The sequence below is a fragment of the Heterocephalus glaber genome, unplaced genomic scaffold (genome assembly GCF_053883595.1).
Source record: "Heterocephalus glaber isolate CG9 unplaced genomic scaffold, H.glaber_assembly_v1.0 deba00001532, whole genome shotgun sequence".
Classification (NCBI taxonomy): Eukaryota; Metazoa; Chordata; class Mammalia; order Rodentia; family Bathyergidae; genus Heterocephalus; species Heterocephalus glaber.
In genome coordinates, this window is record NW_028258330.1 from 18,949,786 (window position 1) to 18,976,587 (window position 26,802).

General features: G+C 38.0%; 1 protein-coding gene across 7 annotated transcripts in view; it reads right to left on the reverse strand.

Moving 5' to 3' along the window:
- Positions 1-26,802, reverse strand: part of Pank2 (pantothenate kinase 2) — a 54,036-nt gene that overhangs the window by 19,720 nt on the left and 7,514 nt on the right. For 6 of the 7 annotated variants that reach the window (XR_002393459.2, XR_015441981.1, XR_015441983.1 and 3 more), the window contains exons 2-6: positions 17,316-17,668; positions 12,232-12,485; positions 10,758-10,934; positions 8,141-8,264; positions 6,154-6,279 (exon numbers count right to left, since the gene is read on the reverse strand). Coding sequence is in view for 3 of the 7 variants with exons in the window: in XM_021255010.2 (XP_021110669.1) it covers positions 6,154-6,279; positions 8,141-8,264; positions 10,758-10,934; positions 12,232-12,485; positions 17,316-17,668 (1,034 nt within the window). In the remaining 4 variants the exon portion in view is untranslated. Of the gene's footprint in view, positions 1-6,153; positions 6,280-8,140; positions 8,265-10,757; positions 10,935-12,231; positions 12,486-17,315; positions 17,669-22,895; positions 22,924-26,802 lie in introns of those variants that run through there. The other variant, XR_015441982.1, reaches the window with a different exon arrangement.

Sequence of the window (26,802 nt, forward strand, 5' to 3'; positions counted from 1 at the left end):
ATAACCATCAATGTTAATGGTCTCAACTCACCAATCAAAAGAAATAGACTGGCAGAATCCGTCAAGAAGCAAGATCCAACAATATGCTGCATACAAGAAACACACTTAATTCAAAAAGAAACTCATAGACTGAAAGTTAAAGGGTGGAAAACAATACTCCATGTCACAGGAACCCGAAAAAAAGCAGGAGTAGCTACCCTCTTTGCAGACCAAGTGGATTTCAAACCCACACTGATTAAGAGACAAAGGACGCTATATCCTTGTAAAGGGAACAATCCAAGAGGAAGAGATGACAATCATAAATATCTATGCACCAAACACTAGTGCACCCAACTACATAAAACAAATACTAATGGACATGAAAAACCATATAAGCACTAATACAATAGTAATGGGGGACCTCAATATCCCATTGTCACAAATAGATCAACTAGACAAAAAACAAGCAATGAAATACTAGAACTCAATCAAACTACTGAAGATATGAACCTAACAGATGTTTATAGAGTGTTCCACCCCACAAAATCAGAATACACATTCTTTTCAGCTGCACACAGGTCATTCTCCAAAATAAACCACATACTCACTCCTAGAACATATTTAGGTAAGTGCAAAGGAATTGAAGTTATCCCCTGTATATTATCAGACCATAGTGTAATGAAACTGGAGATCAACAGCAAAAGAAACTGCAAAAACTTCATAAACACATGGAAATTGAACAACACACTTCTGAATAACCAATGGGTCACAGAGGAAATTAAAGAAGAAATCATACAGTTCCTTCAAATAAATGACAATGACAATACAACATACCGGAATCTATGGGACACAATGAAAGCAGTCTTACAAGGGAATTTCATAGCAGGGAATAATCATATTAGGAAAATAGAGCGTGCCCAATTAAACAACCTGATGCTGAACCTCAAGCTTCTAGAAAGAGAAGAGTAGGACAAACCCAAAGCTCATACAAGGGAGGAAATTATAAAGATCAGGGCAGAAATCAATGCAATGGAGACTAAGAGAACGATACAAAAAATCAATGAAGCCAAGAATTGGTTCTTTGAAAGAATAAACAAAATTGACAAACCCTTAGCCAATCTTATCCAGAAAAGGCCCAAATCCATGCAATTAGGAATGAAAAGGGTGAAATTACAACCGACCCAGCAGAAATCCAGAGAATCATCAATACCTACTTCCAGAACCTATATGCCAACAAGATGGAAAACACAGAAGAAATGGACAGAGTCCTACACACGTATGAATTACCAAAGTTGAATGAAGAAGACCTACAAATTCTAAACAACCCAATATCAATCAATGAAATTGAAAATGTAATTAAAAACTTACCAACCAAGAAAACCCCGGGTCCTGATGGCTTCACTGCTGAATTCTATAAGACATTTAAAGAGGAACTACTGCCTCTACTGTTTAAACTCTTCAACGAAATTGAAAGGGAAGCAATACTCTCAAAATCATTCCTGGAAGCAAACATCACCTTGATCCCCAAAGCAGAGAAAGACCCAACCGAAAAAAAGAACTATAGGCCAATCACAGTAATGAACATAGATGCAAAAAGCCTCAATAAGATACTGGCAAACAGAATGCAGAAGATCATCAAGAAGATCATACACCCTGACCAAGTGGGATTCATCCCAGGGATGTAGGGATGGTTCAACATACGCAAATCAATCAATGTAATACACTGTATCAATAGAGCCAGAGACAAAAACCATATGATCATCTCAATAGATGCAGAAAAAACATTTGACAAAATCCAACATGCATTTATGATAAAAGCCCTACAAAAAATCAGAATAGACGGTCTCTACCTCAATCAGATAAAAGGCATCTATGAAAAACCAACAGCCAATATCTACTAAATGGTCAAAAACAGAAACCCTTCACACTAAAATCAGGAACAGGACAAGGATGTCCACTATCACCACTACTGTTCAATATAGTTTTGGAAACATGAGCCACGGCAATTAGACAAGAGCAAAAAATAAAAGGAATAAAGATAGGAAATGAAGAAGTCAAACTGTCATTATTTGCAGATGGCATGATTCTCTATATAGAAGACCCCAAGAACTCTACCAAAAGTCTTCTAGACTTAATAACCAAATTCAGTCAAGTAGCTGGATACAAGGTCAACACACAAAAATCAATAGCTTTCCTCTACACAAACAACAGAGTCACTGAGAGAGAAAGAGGGCAAACAATTCCTTTCACAACAGCATTAAAAAAACTGAAATACCTCAGAATCAACCTAACAAAAGAAATCAAAGACCTCTTCTCTGAAAACTATAGCACTTTGAAAAAAGACATTGAACGGGGCTGGAGATTTAGCTCAGTGGTTCCGCCGCCTGTCTCCCAAGCACCAAGGACCAGAGTTTGATCCCCAGTACCAAAAAAAAAAAAAGTTAAACAAAAAGATATTGAAGGGGATATCAGAAAATGGAAAGACATCCCTTGCTCCTGGGTAGGAAGGATCAATATAGTGAAAATGGCCATACTTCCAAAATTGCTATATAGATTCACTGCAGTCCCAACTGAAATCCCAGCAGCATACTTCATAGACCTTGAGAAAATAATCCAAAAATTCATTTGGAACAAGAAGAGACCTAGAATAGCAAAAGCAATTCTAGGTAACAGAGACATGGCAGGGGGTATTACAACCCCCAACTTGAAACTATACTACAAAGCTATTGTGATAAAAACAGCACGGTACTGGCAAAGAAACAGACCTGAGCATCAGTGGAACAGATTAGAAGATGCAGAAACAACTCCAGACACACTCAGCCACCTCATTTTTGACAAAGGAGCCAAACACCCTCACTGGAGGAAAGATAGTCTCTTTAATAAATGGTGCTGGAGAAACTGGGTTTCAACTTGCCAAAGATTAAAACTAGACCTATATCTCTCACCATGCACTAATCTAAAATCGAAATGGATTAAAGATCTAAATATAAAAACAGAAACACTGAACTGGCTGGAACGGAGGTTAGGAAGAACTCTTCAAGACACTGGGGTAGGAAAGGACTTTATGAACAAAACCTCAGTTGCCTGTGAACTAGCACAAACAATCAACAAGTGGAATCTCTTTTTGCTAAAAAGCTTCTGCACAGCAAGAGAAACCACCAGCAGTCTGAAGAGACAACCCACAATGTGGGAAAAAATTTTCACCAGTGGTCCCTCAGACAAAGGTCTACTATCTCAAATCTATAAAGAACTTTAAAAAATCAGACCTCCTAAATTTAAAGACCCAATCCAAAAATGGGCATCTGAAATGAACAGCCATTTCTCAGAGAAAGAAACAGAAATAGCAAATAAATACATGAAAAAATGTTCAACATCACTGGTCATTCAAGAGATGCAAATGAAAACAACGCTCAGATTCCATCTCACCCCAGGAAGAATGGCTGCTATCATGAAATCAACCAACAACAAATGCTGGCGGGGCTGTGGGGAAAAAGGAACACTGCTCCACTGCTGGTGGGAGTGTAGAATGGTGCAACCACTGTGGAAATCAGTATGGAGATACCGCAAAGAACTAGGGCTGGAGGTCCCATTTGACCCAGCTATTCCCCTGCTGGGGATCTTCCCCAAAGAATTGAAAGAATCATACCACAGTGATATATGTGCACCCATGTTCATAGCAGCACAGTTTGTAATAGCTAAAACTTGGAAACAGCCCAAATGCCCATCAACTGGAGACTGGATCAAGAAAATGTGATTTTTTAATAAAATGGAATACTACTCAGCCATAAAGAACAAGAAATTAGAGACATTTATTGCTAAATGGATGAACATTGAGATGATACTCTTAAGTGAAGTAAACAGGACATACATGTATATATACCTAAGTTTCTCTAGTGTGAGAAACTGAAAGTGTAAATAAGGACTAAAGGGTATAATGGATAATGTGAAATAGGAAGAAAAGGGGCAAAGGGGAAGGGGAAGTGGGAGGGGTAGGGGAAAGGAAAGAAGAGAATGGAATTAATATGAGGAAATGAAAAAATGGAAACAAAGTCTTTGTAAATAGGGAGAGATGGAGGGGTTGAAGGGAGGGTAGGGGAAGGGGGAAAAATAAGAAGGAAGAGATTATGTAAAGGTGCACATCTCCAATGATGAATGTCATTATGTTGTACACCTAAAATGTACCAATAAAACGATGTACAAAAAAAAAAAAAACCTAACACCTTGCTGTAGAGGAGAAGAGAGTATTTCAAGACTCAGAGAGGCTAAAATAAAGTTCCACGAGGGCAGAGATCCACACTAATCACAGACCTGACTACACATGGAGAACACAGGAACACATGGTTTGGAAATGCTAAGCAGAGGAATCAATGCAATCAGCAGGGAGAATGACAAAATGTAAAAATAGGTGCATGTGGTGGTGCATGCCTGTAATCCCAGCACTTGGGAAGCTGAGGCAGAAGGATCACCAGGAGTTCCAGGTCAGCCTGAGCTACATAGTGAGTTCAAGGCCAGCCTGAACTACAAGACTCTGACTCAAAAAAGGTAAAAATTTCATAAAGAGTTTATAATTATAGACTGACTATCCCTTCCCCGAAATCCTTGGGATCAAAAGTGATTTTGAGGGCCGGGGATTTGGCTCAGTGGTTCTGCCACATGCCTTGCAAGCGCAAGGTCCCGATCCCCAGGACTGAAAAAAGGTGATTTTCATTTTGGAGTTTTTTGGATTTTGGAATATTTGCATAAAGGTTACTAGTGTTCTAGATATATATTCTAGGTTACTAGACTATCCCTAATCTAAAAATCTGGTATGAGAACCTTAATCTAAAAATCTGGTATCAGAAATGATAGTTCGCAAATTTTAGATTTTGGACCATTTCCAGCTCTCAAATTAGAGATGCTCAACCTGCATTATATGAAAATACAAGTCTGAAAAAGAAAAGTTAACCTAAGAAACTACCTCCACATTTACCTAGGAAATGGTTCAACCAGAAGTAGAAATTACACAGAAGTAAAGTTATACTAAGACATTAACATTAAATAGGATTTATTATTTTTCTGTCAAAGATCATCAAAAAAAACATACAGAAAGATAAAGAATTACAATAATCTTGGCAATTCAGTTGATTTACTACTATAACAGCATTAGAAATAAAAAGACATGACTTAAACTTTAAGCTTTTGATATAGGGAATTTGTGTACTTTGGATTTTAACTATGAACTTAAGCAATTTAAAAAGAAAAATTTGAGAGCAACTTTAAAGGAAAAAGTAATCTTTATTGATCAAATCCTACTTTTTGTCAATTTGTATAAACACTGTTACACTAAGACACACACAATTCTGAAAAATGTTCATGGTAACACTATCTAAAATCCAACAACGCTTGAAATAGTTTGTTTCAATAGCAACCAAGGTGAGGGAAGAGAGAATCCCTTCCATAGCTCTAGTTCCATTTTACCTCCAGTCAGGAAAAACAAATGGAGGTAAGACATCAGACTGGGCAATCTGATGATTCTTCTCCAGTCTCTTGTTTCTAGCCTTCCTATATGTTAAATTCTTATGATAGTGTGATTCTAGTCTGGAATGTTTTTACTGATCTGTTCATTTTTAGAGATACATCTTAAATACATGACACATGAACTGTACAAAAAAATTGGCATAAAAAAAAAATGAAAGCAGAACCCAGAGAAGCTGTATTTACAGAGTCAGTGCAATGGGAAAAATACAAAGGATTGTTCAGAAAAGAATACAGCATCAAAAATACACAAAAACGTTCAAGATTTTTTTCCTTTGGGGCCTGGAGATACAGCTTAGTGGTAGAACACTAGCCTAGCATGTCCAAGGTCCTACAGTTTTTTGGTTGGTAGCAAAGATTTACATTTATTGAAGGTGGAAAAGGCATATGTTCTGCCACAAAGTCCTAGGTTTGAACACCAGCACCACCACACAAATAAGAAAGAAAATTCTCTAAAACTGATTAAATTTACAATTAAATTATCTAAGAATCTACTTTGCATTTATGAGGTAAGATATACTTATCAAATACTACAATCAAAATGAAACCCATCATACAATTTAAAAAAAAGAGTAAATACAGCCCAGATTCTCTATCCTTCAAGTTCTGCTACAGTGTGAACCCTTTATGTGACACATTACCAGAAACAACTCTGCTTACCTCATGTTCCGAAAACAGTGCTTTCAGTTGCCCCTTGGACCAATAATCCAAAGCATATGCCAAAAGCCGCATGGCGATGGTATTAATTCTCAAGAAATTTCCAACAAATACCACCTGGTTAATGTTCTGAGCATATCAAAAAAAAGACAATTAGTTTGCATCTTACTGTTTTCTCAAAAAAAACCTACATCCAACAGAATACCATGCACAGTTTTTAGCAGCAAAGCCACTGATGGTCAAATTTAATCCAGTCGGTTAGTGCTACTGAAATTTGATCCCCAGACATCTCTGGATCCACTGCAAAACCATGCCCAAATATGTTAAAGAAGAAAACAGATTAGAAGAAATATCTCTGTTAAATATGACAAAGAGTAAATACTAATTGAAATTTTTATACAGGTTAAATTAAAAAGCAAGCCCCAATTGAAAAAGGAGAGTGAAGGGGCTGGGGATTTAGCTCAGTGGTTCCGCCGCCTTCCTCACAAGCGCAAGGTCCTGAGTTCGATCTCCAGTACCAGAAAAAAAAAAAAAGGTATTAAAAACGGAAAGTGATGGGCTGGGGATTTAGCTCAGTGGTGGTGCCGCCTGCCTCGCAAGTGCAAGGTCTGGAGTTTGATCCCTGGTACCAAAAAAAAAAAACAACCACCAGTGACACAAACAAATTATAAAAGCTCTATAACAGATAGAAAAAATTCAATTTTAGCATGATTAAAGAAAGCAGAATTTCAAACCAGGTTCACCAAAAAAACCAAAAAATTGAAATCCAACCCCCAACATTGGTAGAACTGCAGTAAAACTGATCTATCCACCCACTGCTAAGGATGACCTAAATGGGCCCAGCCCAGTGCAAAGTGCCCTTACAATGTGCACCAAAATCAATAACCACAGCCACACTGTAAGACCACACATCTCACTGCTGAGTCCCTTATCAAGAATAAAATTGAGGGCTGGAGATTTAGCTCAGTGGTTCCGGCGCCTGCCTCGCAAGCGTAAGGTCCCAAGTTCAATCCCCAGTACCAAAAAAAAAAAAGAATAAAACTGAGCCAAAGAAAAGCTTCACACTTAAAAATACTTACTGCAGAGTTATTACTATAACCAATGCCCAGCTGTAAGTGAATAATTTATGATATTAAAGAACCTGATCAGTGAAGTTATAAATCTATGCTAATAAAAAACTGATCAAATTCAAATCCATGAAATGTATATTTAAGTAAAAAACAAAATGGTATGTATACCAACTAAAATATCCTAAAAGACATAACCATAGGAAAAGGACCACGCAATAAAAAAGACTCAAAGAAAATTTTAAATTATTTGATCAGATACAGTATCTTTTTAATTAAAAATGAGACAAATCCTTTTGTGTCTTTTGAGGTTTCCTTTTAAAATTTATACCTATATTATCCGTTTAAAGAACAGAGACAAGCCATAAGTCTGTACCAACTAGCCCCTAGCTCCTCTTTCCCCAAGGGCAGCCCATTCTTGGTTCTTTCATAGCCCTGTACAATGCTGCTTGACCTGAATGCTACAAGGCAGCACTGTAAAGAAGCTGAAAGCACAAAGACATAGCTCTGGTGAGGTGGAGGGGAACCCGGATGGGCATACATCACCCAATAAGTCTTCCAGCTTCAGTGACTTCCTGTGGACTCCTTCCCAGGCCTCTACAGCTCCCAGTGAGCCTGGAGTTGAGATTCAGCATCATCATTCCCACAATCCCCATCATCAGAATCTGGCAACCTTCCTACTTTCCTCTACTTTCTCCTCAAAAGAGGTCACTTTACCTCTAGACAGTAGCCATGCTTATCTTCAGTAAATCAGTGAAGATTAACCTGTATGTGAAGAGTTTTAACTTTACACTGAAACAAAGTCTACATGACACAACTACATTTAGGCACTGTTCTGAAGAGCAGACAATGTCAAAGGTGGAACCCACTTAGGAAGTTCAGTATTTCCCTGAAAGCAACAAAAGAAACCCATATTCCCTTACTTCATTAAGAGCACACATTCTTGCTATGGAGCCAATGTTGTTGGTGATAGTGATCAAAGTCGCTCTGGCGAGGTCCTCCTTACTGACAGCCTCTCGCTTCTCCTTGCTCATCATGTTTCCAAAGCTGTGATGGGGAGGAAAAAAAAGAACATCCCATTGCTAAACAGAGTCAACAGAGCCCAGCTGAACTTCAACATTACTTTACTGAGATAAAATTGGCTTTTTAGGGCAACAATGTTCAAATCTTCCAACTTTTTATTACCCAATGATAGAGCATCTGCTCAAAGGGAACTCAGCTTCAAAACAGCCTGCAAGCTCTCTAAGTGAGCAGGTGGCTTTCCCTGTGCCTTCTACTGAAACCAGCACTGGCATAACAGTCCCTCAGAGTCCCTCACAGTCCCACAGAGGTTCACAGTCAGCCAGCATCTCATCAGATTTGCTGAGGGCACCACTGCCCCATCTGCCACCAGAGACAGTCTCAGGAAGACACACCTCTGTCAGCAATCATCCCAACTGCACAGCTGTTCCACTCAGTTGGTCACATTTACATCTGGTAAACTGCTTCATCACAGCAAAGCAAAGTACAGACAGCTGAGCCCTAGAACAAGCCCCTGAAGTTTCAGATTTCAGGGCCAGAAGTGTAGCATGCACAAGGCCCTGGGCTCAATTCACAGCAGCACAAAAGGAAGAGGAGGGGGAAAAAGTGTTTCAGATTTCCCTAGAAGATAAAGTAATCAAAATTTCTTGATAAACAAAATTGCTACATTAATAGCTGACCAGAACATAAACCCAGCCAATCAGAAAAAAAAGTGAGGCTAGGGATTTAGCTCAGTGGTCCCACTGCCTGCCTCACAAGTGCAAGGTCCTGAGTTTGATCCCCCGATACAGAAAGGAAAGAAAGAAAGGGGGGGTGGGGGTGGGGAGGGGTAGGAGAGCGGGAGAGAGAAAGAGAAAGAAAGAGTAAATGCTGCAAACTTAAAAAAAGGAAATCTACAGTATTTACTAAATGTCTAAAATTAGTAACAATCATGTATGTCTTTTCTATTAAAAGAAATATGTCCCAACACATATAAAACAACTGTATTTCAAAAGAAACTTGAAATACAGAAAATTCCATTTATAATAGCAAGTAGAATAAAACGTTTAGGACTTTATTTAACAAAAGTATACTTAAATCTATCAAACACTGTTAGAAGAAAGCAAAAACCTAAATAAATGGAAAGATATTCCATCTTCTTGGACCAAGGACCTGACAGTGTTGAGATGGCAATACTCCCCAAACTGGTCAACAGATTCAATTGCTATCAAAATCCCAGCTGTATTTTTTCCAGACACTGCCAAGCTCATCCTAAAATTCTTAAGTAATTTCAAAGAGTGCAAAATAGCCAAAATAATCTTTAACAAGAACAAGCTGGACAACCTGGGGACTGTGGGGAGCTGGGAGGTCCCTGCCACACTTGGAGAGGCCATGGGGCATGCATCTGCGGAGCTCGGGTTGTGGCTGCTTGAGCTGTGGCTGCTGCTGTGCAGCTGGGGGTGCCTCACCAGCGCCAAGCTGAGAGCCCCGCCAGGTAAGATCACCATTATTGGAGCTGGAATTGGTGGCACTTCATCAGCCTATTATCTGTGGCAGAAATTTGGGAAAGATGTAAAGATTGATCTATTTGAAAGACAAGAGGTCTCTCCACAGTTCCAGCTTCAGGTGGCCTACTGGGGGTGTACAATGGAGAGACTCTGGTGTTTGAGGAGAGCAGCTGGTTCATAATAAACATGATTAAATTTTAAAACAAAAACAAGCTCGAAGACTCACTTTCTGATTTCAAAACTTAATATGAAGCTACTGTAATCAAGGTAGTGTGGTACTGACATAAGGACAGATATACAGGTTAACAGAATAGAATAAAAATCCAGAAATGAACCTAAACATCTACACTTGACTGACTGTTGACAAAGCAGCCAAGAGAAATCAACAGGAAAGGAGTGGTCTTTTCAACAAATGGTGCTGGGACAACTGGATGATCACATGATAAAGGAATTTGAAGCAGTACTTCTTACCACACATAAAAATTAATTTGAGGGGGGTAGGAGTGTAGAGTACTTGCCTAGCATGGGCAAGACCCTGGATTCAATCCCCAGAACTATAAATAAAATTTTCTTAAAAACTCAAAATGGGGGGCTGGGGATTTAGCTCAGCAGTTTTACCGCCTGCTGTGCAAGCGCAAGGTCCTGAGTTCAATCCCCATTACCAAAACAAAAAAACATTATGCTAAATGAAAGAAGCTGGTCACAAAAGATCACAAACTCCCCACACCATTTATATGAAATACTCAGAATAGATAACTCTGGCTGGGGATTTAGCTCAGCGGTTTCACCACCTGCTGTGCAAGCGTAAGAACCCAAGTTCGATACCCAGTACCAAAAAAAAAAAAAAGAATAGATAACTCTAGAGACAGAAAGTATATCACCCCTGGGGTGAAGACAATGCTCTGAAATTGGATTATCATTGCAAAATTCTGCAAATACACTAGAAATCACTAAATTTTACACTTTAAACAAATAATTTTATGGTACATAAACTAATTCTGAAAGCTGTTGCAAAGAAGGCACACTCCTTTACCTCGAAGCCACGGCCCAGCCTGGCAATCCAAACCTCTCATAATCTCCTCCATAAATGTCTCGCACTAGTTTATCCACTTTGGTACTGTCTCCACGAGATGCCATTTCAAGAGCTTCTTCAAAAGTAGTACAGCCAGTTAGAAGACAACAGAGACCAAAAAAAGTTCCTCCTCCAAGACTGTCATTAAAAAGCAATGCAATATTATTTATTTTTAAACAGGAAAATAAGATTTATAAACCCCCATATTACCTTCATATATCAATCTACTCTTGTCCCAAGACAATCATCCAGGTAAGGAACAAGTCTACAAAAAGATAAACACAAGTACTTCATATACACCCTGAATGTACATTTTTTTTTTGGTACTGGGGACTAAACTCAGGACCTTGCGCCTCTGAATGTACATGTTTATGTGAGCCAATAAGCAAGTAGAAAAGCCCAGGGCTGACCTTTCTGCCAGTGTTTCGGGTGCAGTCTGGGTGCTGCCCGGTACAAGCCCCTCAGGTGCAGATCAGCCGACAACCTTAGGGGAGTCATGCTGCACCTTCTCCTCTCCCCTCTTCAAGTGTATCCCCTGAAGTCATTCTCATTCAAGCACCTTGCTGCTCTGGCTCACTCATTACCCCCACCCACTAAGACACTTCCATCTGTTGCCTCCAAAAAATAATTCTTTCTATTCTTTAGCTCACATCTGTTAAAAATTTGTTTATCCAAAACCCCAAATCCCTATTTTTCCTCAAGCAACTTCTAATTCCTATGCCAAAACATATTCATTCCCCTCTTCCATTTAATCTTCTCTTCAGATTACCCTCCCCTGATCATTTTTCTATTGATCAGAACCTAAACTTCTACATCTGACAACATTCCTTGGCTATGTGTCCATCCATGCATGTAGGAGCACATATATGTGTAAATGTATAAAATCTTCAGGTTTCAAATCTAGGACCTTCCCCTGCCTTCTCTTATAAGACAATACCTAGTACCATCTGGGTGCATGACTAATTCCAGCACTCAAAAGGCTAAGGCAGTCCTGAGCTACCTAGCAAGTTCAAGGCCAGCCTCAATCACACAGCAAAAAACAACACTACCTAGTACCTTTACTACTTTGTATATGCACACCACAAATTATCTGAGAGCAAAGACTATGGGTTTAATAAGTCTGTTAATGTAACATTTTATCAAACAACTATGGTAATAAAATCCTAAACAGAAGAAATTAAAGTAGGTCATAGGGCAAGGATGTAGTTCAGTGGCATAGCCCCTGCCTGGCAAGTGTGAGGCCCTGAGTTCAATTCCCAGTACCAAAAAAAAAAAAAGTAGGTCATGAAATCAGAATTTTCAAAGAAAAACATGTTTTGCATAATCCCAGAAAAATTAAATCTTTCACATAACTTTAACAGGCTCTTGAAACTATAGTTATGTGTAATACCTGGAAAATTCAGTTTTATGATACAAAGAATAAACAATGACTTACCTAGTACCTGTAACCCTCTTGTAATTATCTTCGGAATATACTGCTAAGATGCTAACCCCTGAGCCAATGTTCACCAGAAGCAAGGGGTATGGATTTTTCAATTCAAATGGCAACTTCTGACATTTTTCAGAATCAGCAGGGTTTTCAAAGTAGTAGCACTGTGACCGTCCATTGAATCCCACTGAGTCAATGTATAAAATTCCTTTTATTAAGCAATCTAGTTCATCCAGTTTGCAAAGCTGAAGATCACCTATCTGTAATGAAATAAGAATGTATTCAGACTTTAAAACCCAACATAAATTTTTACAATTTGCTTGAAAAAAACATAAACAAACCATAAAGCACACCCACAGGTATTTACTGTGTGTATGCTTTTACAGAACAGATTTGAGGACAGCGAACATGGAGACAGACTGCCAAGACAGATTCTGCTCCCACAGACCCAAACATACACTACACATAAACCACTGTGGCATTTAGAGATGGATGTCAAAAATGGCAAGCGAGGACCTACAGACTTGCCAACTAGAAAACAATCTCCAGTTGCAGGGACACTGAGGTAGATGCACAGCTGAGGCCAAGGCTTTATCAGAAAGCACCTGATGACACATGGCAAGAGCCAGAAAGACCCTGTCATCTCCTTTCCAAAAGACTGTTTTCAAGGTGAACAAGTAGTAACAAAAGAAGCTATACCTTGCTACTTAACAACCAACCTGAAGCCAAAAGGCTGCAACTGTCCAATTAGCAGGAAAGATTTCTCATTCCCTATACTGATGACCTCTTGGGAGGGCACAGGTTAGCAGTATCAAAATTTAAGCCGTTTTGATCAACTTAATTCTTTTAAAATAATAAAGAAATGGTAAGGTTTTTAGTCATGATATAGAATACAATACAGCAATTAAAAATGAAGACCTATAGGAACTGAAAGTGGAAAGACTCTTAAGACATAGTTCAGTCAAAAAAGCAGGTTGAGAACCATTCTATAAAACATGATCTTCGGAGTGGGTACTGGGGATTAAACCCAGAGCTTTTACTCTGAGCTACATTCCTAACCTTTTTTGTTTTTGTTTTTAATTTTTGAGATGAGGTCTTGCTAAGTCATTAAGTTGCCCATTCCAGGCTCAAACTTGTAATCCTTCTGCCTCAGCCTTCCAGAGTACTGGGATTACAGGCATGTGCTACCATACCCAGCTCAATTTACCTATTCTTAAAACCACATTTATATCCATACATAAATGTCATAGTCATTCATTAAAGATAAAAAGACCTGTAACTTTTCACAGTGGTGACTTTGGATACATACAGAGCAGTTGTGTCTCTATGAACTTCCAACCCGTTGGGATGTCTACAAGCACACACATTCAATGTGCTTGACAAAATCAACCAGGCCTCAACCCTCTGAAGCACCTGATTCTGTTTACAACCAAGTTTATCCCTGAAAATTCTCCCTCTTTAATTCAACTCCCATTTGATCACATTTACATTCAATTTATTCCCATCCACTGCGCAAGACAGAAAAGTTAATAGGTAACTTCAAATGAATCCTTAATGAGTCCCTAATAATACTCAGTTACCTCTGAGTTACTTCCACTCCAAGTCCTGTGGGTTCTTCATTTTATCTGCCACTTCACATCAAGAATTTTATGTTGTTTTCCTGACACCTGCAGATCCAAGTGCCAGAATTTTCATTTCTAAGCCAAATCATTTTACTGTGGTGGCATAATCTAATCCCTGTAGTTTTCTGACACTGTCAAATTAATTTCTTTTATTTATTTCTTTTCTTTTATCCTCCCCATAATTCATATTATCCTAAAATGTCCTGCTGTACTATTATGAATGAACCTCGCCTATACATTTAATGACTAAGTCCACAGGTAATTTCACTAACCCCAATTACTCAGAATATAAAGTTAGCACAAATAAGCAAGCTCAAAATAAAGAAAATCTGATTCACATTAAGAAACACAGTACTTTGTGGGCTGGGGATTTAGCTCAGTGGTTCTGCCACCGGCCTCGCAACTGCAAGGACCTGAGTTCGATCCCCAGTACCGAAAAAAAAAGGAAACACAGTACTTTGAAAATGTTTCACCATGGTTTATTAAATTCTAGTCACTCCTAATGCACAAACAGGGTTGTTTTGTGGTACTTGGGACTGAACCCAGGACTTTCACACAGAGCTACACTCCAGACCTTTTTTTTTTTTTAATTTTGCAACAAAGTGTCACTACACCACTAAATTGCCCAGGCTTGGGATCCCCCTGCCTCAGCCCCCGAGGGTTGGGATTGCAGATGTGCAGCATCATACCTAGCACCCTCTCCTTGGATTACTATACCATGTTGAATCTCTGCTAACAGCTTGAATGGTTTCCAAGTATTTTGCAAAGGGTGATCTGCAAGTTCCTGGAAATAGGTTTTCTCCTCTACCTATCAATTATGATCTATGGTCCACTAGGAGGCTTCCAGAAAGAACAAGAACGCTCTCCTGCCATCTTCCCTGTCTTACTCACAGGTGGAAAAGAAACCACTAAAACCCAGCACCCAAGAAAAGTCCAAACAAAAAGTGACTGTAAAACCTTGTGAAATAATTCATGTCAACCCTCTGAGACTCCATTTCCTTAACCATAAAATGAAGATTTAAATAAACTCATTGTGGTAGTAGTACTCGCCTATGATCCCACCACTCAAGAAGTTGAGACAGGAAGATTACCTTCAGTTCCAGACCAGCTTGGGCCACCTGGTGAGTTCAAAGTCTGCCTGAACTAGAGTGAGACCCTGTCTTTAAAAAAAAATAAAAAGAGGGCTGGGGATTTAGCTCAGTGGCACCACACCTGCCTTCCAAGTGCAAGGTCCTGTGTTCAATCCCTGGTACCAAAAAACAAACAAACAAACAAACCCAACTCACTGTAACGATGAAACAATTCATGGGAAGTATACAGCATTATTCTAATCAGCAATTATTACACTTTAGCCATTAGCTTTATTTTTACTGGTGACTATTCTTTCATTCTGCCATGATAAATTCTGGCCAAGAATTTATCAATTGATCACACTTCCAGGACACAGGCAAGAAGGTAAGTCAAGATACTAATGAAAGGGCCAGGGATTTAGCTTAGTGGTTCCACCGCCCGCCTCACAAGCACAAGGTCCAGAGTTCAATCCCGGGGGCCAAAAAAAAAAGTTTATATGTTAAAAAAAAAAAAAAAAAAAAGATACTAATGAAATACTTCAGTACTTCAGAGAGATGGACATCATTGTTTACTGTGGTTCTGATAATATATATATCCAAAAATAGGGTACTTAATGAACTATCTCTAATGATTACATTTAGACAGAAGTCTATAGTGGAATGGGGTATAGCCCAGTGGCAGAACACTTGCCTAGCATACATGCACAAGACCATGAGTTCAATTCCCAGCACATTAAAAAGAAAAGACAGGGCCAGGGATTTAGCTCAGTGGTTCCGCTGACTGCTTCGCAAGTGCAAGGTCCCAAGTTTGATCCCCAGTACCAAAAAAAAAAAAGAAAAGAAAAGAAAAGACAGTTGGGCTGGAGATTTAGCTCAGTGGTGCTGTGCTTGCCTTGCAAAAACATGGTCCTGAGTTCAATCCCCAGTATAAAACAAAACAAAAGACAGTCAAACAAGTCCATAGTGCTACACAATCTCTAGGATACTGTTCTCAGCATAGGGAGTGCGATCAGGCATGTCAGCAAACATCAGCTCACATCTTCACTTTCCAAAGGCTGATTGATCATCTTGGGGGAAATCAAAGTTGGAAGAGAAATTATGACTTAGCAATTTCACAGCTGACCAGGTGCCTAAACTTAACTAGGTTATTTAACTTCTCTAGGCCTTGAGTTATCTATCTATGACAGACTGTCCTGATTATCACATACAGTGTTGAAAGACTTAAGTGAAATGAATAAAAGGACCTATAAGTTTGGTAATGACACCAGTGATCATAAAAGAGTGTTATTCTATTTTTCAGTGCAAGATCCATTAGCCAGAAAGATTCTAAGTGTAAATGATGTTGAGCTCAAAGCCTGTCTTGTAAACAGTATATTATGGTCTTAGTACATGTTATCCTTACAAAATCCTATCTCCCACTACATCAAGGTGCCCTCTTAATTACAAAAAACTTACAAATCATAAATTTTTTATTATAAAAGTACAAAATGTTGTTATATATAACATATACAAAGGTATAAAACTGTAAATAAGTCTTAATTATCAATTTAAAAATACATGTCAATTCTATATTATGATTATTATGGCCAGTTACAGGGACAAGTCATTAGACACAGGAAGAGAAAGACATGGTCACAAACCATAGGATACACAGAGAAATGAAAGATATGTGTAGAATAACACAGACAAAGGTCATATGGTGGCATGAAAAACATGTTGCTGAACACATTTTAGTCCTTAGGTACCCTTGCCAGTCAGGGTGTTGGCCAATTCACAGGTCAATTCTTCACCTATCTCCACATCCACTCTCAAAGATCTGGCCTCAGGCCTTACTCAGTGTTCACAGAATAAAAATAACTATTAAGTCTTAATGGCATCCACCTTCTAGACCATATGTGGTCAAGAGACTTGGTTAACAAGTGCAGCAGAGCCTATCAGAGGCATTCAGGGAGAAGGGCTCTGCTGTCAGCCACCTCAGACTAGCCCTGCATCCCCAAAACATCATTTTCTACCAGAGTTCCTTATTTTTGTAATTGGTGAACAGGCCGGAAAACAACTATGGGAGGGGGCAGAGAAACTAAGTGGTAGACGAAATTGGAAACATTTCATGACATGATTTTTAAATTTTTTAAATCTCATTGTTCAAGACTTAATGCCTCATAGACAAATTTTCTATTCTGTTTATCCTAGACTAAGTTTTCATATTAAGAATTTTTAAAATGCTATGTTTTCCAAGGTTCTGATTCTCAAAACATCTCAACTAGGCAAAATTCAGTCTTAATTTCACTCAAGAAAATTTAAAGTCCATTAGAAATCAAAATTACTCTACCACTTGCAATTGGCATTATTTGTAACAATCAAATTACCATAAATTGTATATAAGCTAAAAAATGCATACTGTGAGAAAATCCTGCTCAAATTTGTATGCTCCACCTCCAGTGGCACAAAAGACTGTGTGGAGACTCGAGAAGTTTTTATCTCTCCCCATTTGAATAAAAGCAGGCATGTCATGAGTGGGAAAGCGTATAAAGTGCAGATTGCCTTTGCGTCCACACAGAGTCAGGTCCTTCAGCTCAAGGTGCACATCCCGAATGCCCGCAGACCCATAAGCCACATTGGAGGTCAGGTACTTCCGAATGCTTTTAAGACTCTCTACTTCTTCCTCTTCTTCTTCAGCAGTGATGTCTTTGGGTTCAAAATAAACCAGCTTGACCAGGGTACCACCAATATCCAAGCCAAACCATGGAAAAACTAAATGAGAAAGAGAAAAAAGTCAGAACAGCTTTTTTCTACTAAGTTTACATTTACTATATTGGCAACTCATTTCATACTCTGTGGTTTCAAAAGAGTGTAATTCTAAACAAAAAGGTTTTTTGGAAGAAGAAATTTGATTCTGATTTGGAAAAAACTAGGACAAAGATCAAAAAGAAAAATATCGAAGTACTGAGCCAAACCAACTTTCCTAAACAGACAAGTCCAAACTGTAATGTGGGATTTTTTTTTAAATAACTACCATAAGTTTTAATTCTGCAAAACAGTGACTGAAGAATGAAAACTTTCATTCTTTCATTCTTCCCACTGGCTTAAAAAAGAAATGTTAGGACCGCAGGGCTCTGGTTTATACTCAAACTGGATAAAGGAAATTTCCAGCCCTACCTAATAACCGCCACTGGTTAAATTTCTCTTAAAACCTGATATCCTAAAAATAAAAGATTTCAGTGGCCAAAACCACCTTAAAAACAAATGTCTTTGAATCAAATGGACCACAAATATATGTGCCTTTCCCTCCCACACCTAAATCCTAGAATGACTAAAATTATAGTTACTAAAAACCCATTCTTTTTTTTTTTCCTTAAGTTTATTGGTACATTTTCGGTATAAAATACAGTTACATTCATCATTGGGATCTTGTACCTTTACATGAGTATCTCGGTTCTTTTTTTTTTTTCCCCTTCCCTTGCCCTCCCTTCACCCCCTCCACCCCTCCCTATTTGCAAAGACCTTGTTTCCATTTTTTTTCCTCTTCTCATATTTTTTCCTTTCCCTTTTTTTCCTTCTCCTACCCTTCACAATTCCCCTGCTCTTTTAGACCTTTTCTTCCTGTTACACAATATCAGTTATACATTTTTTAAATTACAATATTAAGATCTAGGAGACATTACCACAGATTCTACAGAATTTAAAAGGATATAGAAAGCATATTTCAAAAATCTTTTTTGAACTAAATTTGACAACTGCTAAGAAGGACCTTGGAAGATAAATTAATGAAACTAACTCCACGGGAAACATAAAATTTGAATAGCACCTATTAAAGAAAGTATATTTCTATCTTGAAAAACCTAACTATATGACAACAGCAGGCTCATATACATTTTAACTGATAAATTATATCAAACAATTAAAGCAGAAAAAGAAGGAACACTTCTCCCCCCCTCATTTTAGGAACTCAACATTGTGCTAATCCTAAAACTGGATAAAGATAATAGAAGAAAAAAGTATGAACATAGATAGAAATTTGTTTAACAAAACAAACTATTGGAAGTCAGATCTGGCAGGATGTAGAAAGTGGTTTTGTTATAGGGATGGCAATGTTCATTCAGCACTGGAAGATCCACCCACAAAAGTCATCATTTTAACAGAGGAAAGGAAAAAGCCATATGATCCTGTCACTAGTTGGAGAAAAAGTATTGGACTAAATTCTACAGCTGTTCATGGTAAAAGCTATCAGGAGACTAGAAGTAGAACAGAAACTTCTCAACAGATTAAAGACATGTACTCCATACTTCCAGCGAGAACGCCTTATATGAATGGAGAAGATACAATGCTTTCTCCTTGAGGTGGGGAACAAGGGCAGATATGCTTACTCTTTATCTGTCCATTAAACTTTGAAACCTAGTCCCCACCAAAATAGTCTGGCAATAAAATGACACAACTAGGATAGGATTGGCAAGGTAGAAGCAAAATCTTTATATGTAGATGAAATGATCATCTACAGAGAAAATACTAAGAAATCTCTAGGAGCCCCTAGAACTTGTACTTGAATTTAGCAGGATTAGAAAACACAAGGTATATATAAAAATTCAGGTCTGTGTATACTTGCTATAAATGAAGAATTGGATATTGAAATTTAAAAGTTATGTAGGAGTACAAAGGACCTAGAAAAGTTAAAAACAAAAACAAAAACAGTGTTAGAAGACGTTTAGTACCTAATTTGAAGGCTTCTTCTAAAGCTACAGTAATCAAGGCACTGTTGGCATAAGGAAAGACACGTAGATCATTTGAATAAAACAGAGAATCTAGAAAGAGAACCACACATATATGATCCACTGAGTTTTGAAAGATTATTTAACATTAGCATTTTATAGAATATAAACTCAATTCAAGAGCCGAGGAAGAGCTAGTGTTTTCAGCAAATGGCACTAGAACACCTGATATCTGTATATAAAAAATTAACCTCAACCCTTTTTTTCCATACATGAAAATAACTTGAAGGGATCTATGAACCTAAATAAGAAAGCCTAAAAGTATAAAACTTTAAGAAGAAATTATAAGGGAAAATGTTTATGAATTCAGGGTAGGCAAGAACTACCTAGGATACAAAAAACATGATGTATAAAAGAAAAAAATTGATAAATGAGATTCCATCAAAATTTAAAACTTTAAATGACATCATTAAAATGAAAAGTAGTCCTTAAACAGACCATATTTACAATACATATAACCTATGAGCAGAATATATAAAGAATTCTTAGAACTCATTAATAGACAACCCATTTAAAATGTAGACGTAAGAAGATGATAAATAGCCAGTATAGCACAAGGAATGGTGTGCAACTCTAGAATCAGAAAAATACTAATCAGTACAATAATAAGATTGAATTATACACTCATTAGGGAGATGAAGTTAAAAGCTTTAAAAGCCTTGTCATGACTTTTTCTTTTTGTTGGATTCTCCCCCTTTGCATTTAATTTGTCACGCCCAATGGATTCATTCTGCTGGGTTTCCTGGGGTTGTGATCCTCATTGTCTTTTCCTAGAGTATTGTCTAAAATTTTTTGGAGTGCTGAAAACCCATTATTTTCTAAAATAATTCTGGGACACAAGAAGTGATACTACCAGAGGAGCTAGGCTGATAGAGGCAGTCTCCATCCAGAACCCCCCAAAAGAGGAATGCTATTGATTGAGAGCAGCTATGGAGGCAAGAGAGCATGAAAATGCAGATGGGGGTGGCTGCCATGAGAAAACAGGAGCAAGCTCTCTCTGTGCAGTCCCAGGTGAAGTAGCAGGGAAATTTCTTTCATGCATCTGGACAGGACAACCAGTTCCCTCTACGAAGAACACTCCCATCTCCACCTTCTTAGAGGCAAACTAGTCACTAACCCTAGGCACAGGAGCCTCAGAATCAGGATGGCATCCAAGCAGCTGCTGTACACAGAAGGGAGAGCCCCCATGCCTGGGTACACACGCCCCATTACTCCCGACAGTCCTTTCTGACAGATTGGTTAACAGTATCTATACCCACTAACAGAATAGTAATTCTGAAATCCGGCACAACGACTGTGCAAACTAGGACCACTGTACAAAAGAGAAATGAACTCCACAAAAATGAGATCTAGCCAGGCATGGTGGCGCATGCCTGTAATCCCAGCACTAAGAACACTAAGGCAGAAGGACTGACACAGTTTGAGGCCAGTCTGGGGTACACAGGGAATTCAAGGCCAGCCTGAACTACATAGGGAGACCCTGTCTCTAATAACTAACTGAATAACTGAATGAATGAATGGAGTGAGTGAGATGTCACCCATGAAAAATAACCTAACATACACAGAAAAAAATCAGCAAACATGATAAAAATTATATGGGACTAAATACACAAACAAGTATGTGTAAAACTTGTGAAATTTAAATTAGTTTCTCCATGTTAATTTCCACCACCCAAAAAGGACAAACTACTGTATACTTAATGCATGAATCTCAAACACAGGATGAAAGAAGTTTTGCCCACAAAGGAGGGATGATTAAAGATTATGCAGGGCCGGGGGGGGGGGGGGGGTGTTGGGTTGTTAGCTCAGTGGTGCCACCACCTGCCTCGCAAGCACAAGGTCCTAAATTTGATCCCAGGTACCAAAAAAAAAAAAAGATTATGCAGTTCTATCTTTATTAATGTTAAAAAAAAAAAAAAGTTTTGCCCAAAAGGCTACATATTATATGAATCCATATACAGGAAACTCTAGATAATGCAAACTAATCCCTTCTGCACCTAAAAGCAAGCTCATTATAGGCTGGGGATGAGAGAGGATGGACTGCACAGGGGCAGGGAAACACTTTCTGTGGTAACACAAATCTTGGTTGTTAGGAGACTGGGGATGGTGTATATGTGTGTGTGTGTGTGTGTGTGTGTGTGGTGTGTGTGTCCATCAAAATGAATAATTTGTATACTTTACCTGGATGCAGTTTACTGTACATAAATTATACCTCAATAAACATACTTTTACAGCCAGGTGCAGATGCCACACACCTGTAATTCTAGGCTAAGGCAAGAAGATAATGTGTTCCCAGCCAGCCTGAGCTACAGATCAAGTTCAAGCCCAGCCTAGATTACATGGCATGACCTGATTCAAAAAACAAAGCAAAAATACTTTTATATAAGAGAAAAAATTACCAAAAGAAAGCTCCATAGATATATTTAACAGTAAAATGGAAAACAAAACTAAAAAATCCTCCATACTGACTTTCAAGTATGAAGGAAATGACAAAATAAAGAACTAGAAAGCCCAGCATCTATCCTTATGTGATTTCTATAAATTTCCTAGGGCAGAGGGAGAACATGAATTACAAGGTGAAAATCTAAGTGTTAAACAGAATCAATTAGCGGAGAAGGGGAAGACCTAGACCAGTGACAGCAAACCTTTTAGAGCTTTCAATATACAAACAGCCTACTGTAGCACATGTGCCACAGGTTTGCCACCACTGGCCTAGAAATATCCTACTGAAATTCAAGAAATCTTAAGGAAAAACCTCAATTCCTACAAAGATGTATAAACCACATAAAAGTAAACAATAGACTTTTCATCAGCAACAGAAACACTAGAAAGACAAAGGAAAAGCAAAGAAAATAGAGAACTGGCTTCAAAGTTATAAGGAAAAAATGTGGAAACATTTACTCATCCAAACCAATTTTCGGTGGGAACGGAAAAAAAATCTTCACACACAAAAGTGCTTAACTTTTACTACTCAAAGACCTTCTCTAGGGATGGAAACATAGCTCAGTGGTACAGTACTTGCCTAGCATGTGTGAGGCCTTGAGTTCAATCTCTAGTACCACACATACACACAAAAAAGACCTTTTCTGAAATAAATAGTAGATGCACACCAACATAATTTTGAAAGTAAGAAATTATTTTATCCATGAGCTAGCACAGGAACCAGCACATGCAGACTTTTAGAAAAAAAAGCAATCTGGAACTAAAATACTTACATGATTTCAACATAGGAAGTTGAAGAGGAAGAGAAAGGAGAAGGAAGTGAAAGCAAGCACCATTTCTGTCTTGTTGGGAAAAGAAAAGATTCTGATTAATTGTAGACAAGAACAAAGAAGTAATAGTTTAAATGTGTTAAAAATGTATGGGTAACTCTAGAAGAAAAAAAAAAATAAAGACTTTCAACCCTTCCTGCCCTTCAGGAGCTTTCCTATCAATAAATATCTTCCTACTTAAAAAAAAAAAAATAAGACTTTCAAACTACATATGGATAATAATAGGGTACTGGGTTTCCCAATGGGGGATGCTATAGATTGAATCTGGAGCCTCACACGGGCCCTACCACTGAACTACACCCCAGCCCTATAGGTGTTTCATTTGGGGATTTTTTGAAACAAGGTCTTGCTATTTAGTTCAGGCTAGCCTTGAATCCACTATGTAGCCCAGACTGGCTTAAACTCCCTGCAATCCTTAGCACAGGCTGGCCTCAAACTGGTTTCAATTCTCTAGGCATGTACCACCTCACATAGGCCCCTAAAGGGTTTCTGAATGTTTTCATTATCAGGAAATGACAAATGTTCAAGGAGATGAGTATGTTTACTTGATCTGAACATTTATACAATATGTATTTAACAAAACATCACACAGAACCCCACTTATGTATGGGACATCTATGCACCAGTTAAAAATACTTTAAAGGGAATGCTGTATATAATTTCAAATACTAGAAAAATAAAATGGACCCAAAATAAGCAGAGGAAAGCTATTAAAGATAAAAGATATAAATGAAAATAGAAAACCATCACTGTGTACAAACCCACAGTACTCTTGATCAATAAAATCAAGCTTTGGAAAAGTCAGACATATAAGACTGTCTGTAATCCCAGCACTAGAGAGGCTGAGGAAAGAGAATTAACAGTTTGAGGCCAGACTGGGCTACAAAACAAGGCCTTGTCTCAAAAAAAGAAAATAATAATAATAAATAAATAAGTATTTTTTAAAAAGCAACTACATCCAAGAAAAAATAAGGCCTAGCTCCGCTTTAAAAAAAAAAAATCAAACCCACATGCATTTGGCACATGCTTGTAATCCCAGCTACTTGGGAGGCTGAGACAGGAGAATCAAAAATTCAAGGCCAGGTGGGCATTGGTGGTGCACACCTGAAATCCCACCACTCGGGAGGCTGAGGCAGGAGGATCACTGAGAGTTTGAAGCCAGCCTGGGCTAGTGAATTCAAGGCCAACCTAAATTACTAAAATATCAAAGGTGAGAGAACACACAGGCAGAGGTTTTACAAATAAACTAATGTATATACAATTTCACAAAATAAACTTAAAATGTACACTAACATGGATTAGCTAGAAAAAAGTACAAAAGCAGCTCAAAATGATATGGAAAATGTGAAAATCAAAAAGCAATAGAAACTTTTTTTTCAGTATTGGGGATTGAACCCAGCAGCACTCTAGCACTGAACCAACTATATCACAGGCCTTTTTATTTGTTATTTTGAGACAAGGTTGACCAGGCAGGACCTGAACTTGTGATCCTTCTGCTTTAGTCTCCCTCAGTGCTGGAATTACAAGTATGCAAAACCACACCTGGGCACTAACTAGGGCACATAAAAATCTATGAAGTTTTAGTCATTCCACTAGCATAATCTCATATCAAAACTATAAGAGCTTCCAAGAAAAGAAAATCTCATAACAAAAATGTAAAAGCACTAAGTTATCAAATAATGGAATAGTAAGTATAGTAAAGTAAGAATAGCACACTGTATAGTAGTACAGTAAGAATAACACACCATGGTCCACAGGGAATCTTTTCAGGAAGGAAAGAATGGTTTTCACATTACAAATTCTAATTACTGGGGCTTTCTATATTAAGTTTAAAGGAGAAAAACCATGACTGTTCTAAGAGTCCAAAAACATAAAATAAAATTTAAGAAAGTCAAAACAAAAGGAAAAAAATTAAAAGTATTCAGATACAAACACCAACACCTTTTCATATATAAGACCCAATAAGCTTATGACAATAAAAAGGTTATGCACAACAATACAACAAAAGCTATAAAATAGTTTTTAAACATCTAACACTAAATGGTTATGATTGCTACTTAAATGTGTGAAAGACATACAAGTGGACAGATGTAGCCTGTTCCAGGCAGGAAAATTAAATATTAAATGTCAATCCTCCCCAAATTAAGATAACAAAGCCAATACAATTCTAAAAAGAACACTGTGGTTGACTCCCCAGCAGCCATTCCACCTCAGCTCCAAGAAAAGTCTTGTCCCTTCGTTGCTGTCTTTCTGTCAAGATTAGAAATTCTACTCTCAAAAACCACATTTTCTTTATCCAGTCTCCAGTTGATGGGCATTTGGGCTGTTTCCAAGTTTTAGCTATCACAAACTGTGCTGCTATGAACATGGGTGCACATATATCACTGTGGTATGATTCTTTTAATTCTTTGGGGAAGATTCCCAGCAGTGGAATAGCGGGGTCAAATGGGACTTTCAGTTCTAGTTCTTTGAGGTATCTCCATACTGATTTCCACAGTTGTTGCACCAGTCAACATTCCCACCAGCAGTGGAGCAGGGCTCCTCTTTCCCCACAGCCCCGCCAGCATTTGTTATTGGTTGATTTCATGATAGCAGCCATTCTTTCTGGGGTGAGATGGAATCTCAGTGTTGTTTTCATTTGCATCTCTCAAATGACCAGTGATGTTGAACATTTTTTCATGTATTTATTTGCTATTTCTACTTCTTTGTCTGAGAAATGTCTGTTCATTTCAGATGCCCATTTTTGGATTGGGTCCTTAAATTTGGGAGGTCTGATCTTTTTAAGTTCTTTATAGATTCGAGATAGTAGACCTTTGTCTGAGGAAATGCAGGTGAAGATTTTTTCCCACATTGTGGGTTGTCTCTTCACACTGCTGGTAGTTTCTCTTGCTGTGCAGAAGCTTTTTAGTAAGAAGAGATCCCACTTGTTGACTGTGCTAGTTCACGGGCAACTGAGGTCTTGTTCATAAAATCTTTTCCTACACTAATGTCTTCAAGAGTTCTACCTAACGTCGGTTCCAACTGGTTCAGCATTTCTATTTTAATATTTAGATCTTTAATCCATTTCAATTTTAGTTTAGTGCATGGCGAGAGATATAGGTATAGTTTTAATCTTTGGCAAGTTGAAACCCAATTTTTCCAGCACCATTTATTAAAGAAGCTATTTAAAATGCAGTACTACTCAGCCATAAAAAATGAGAAATTAGAGACATTTATAGCTAAATGGATGCACATTGAGGCCATACTCTTAACTGAAATAAATAGGACACACATGTATAAATACTGAATAGTTTCTCTGGTGTGAGAAACTGAAAGTGTAAATAAGGACTAAAATGTATAACAGGTAATGTGAAATAGGAAGAAAAGGGGCAAAGGGGAAGGAAGTGGGAGGGGTAGGGGAAAGGAAAGAAGGGAATGAAATTAAAATGAGAAAATGGAAAAATAGGAACAAAATCTTTGTAAATAGGGAGGGCTGGAGGGGTTGAAGGGAGGGCTGGGCCAGGGTGAAAAATAAGAACCAAGAGAGATTATGTAAAAGTGCAAATTTCCAATGATGAATGTCATTATATTGTATACCTAAAATGTACCAATGATTAGAATGAATAATCGATAATGCAAAACAGGAAGAAAAGGTCCAAAGGGGTAGGGGTGGTGGGAGGGGCAGGGGAAAGGAAAGAAGGAAAAGGAAAAATGATGAGAAATGGAAAAAATGGAAATAAAGTCTTTGTAAATAGGGAAGGGTGGAGGGGGGTGAAGGGAGGGCTAGGAATGGGGAAAAAATAAGAACCAAGATGCATCATATAAAGGTACAAGTTCCCAATGAGAAATGTAAATGTGTTGTATACCTAAA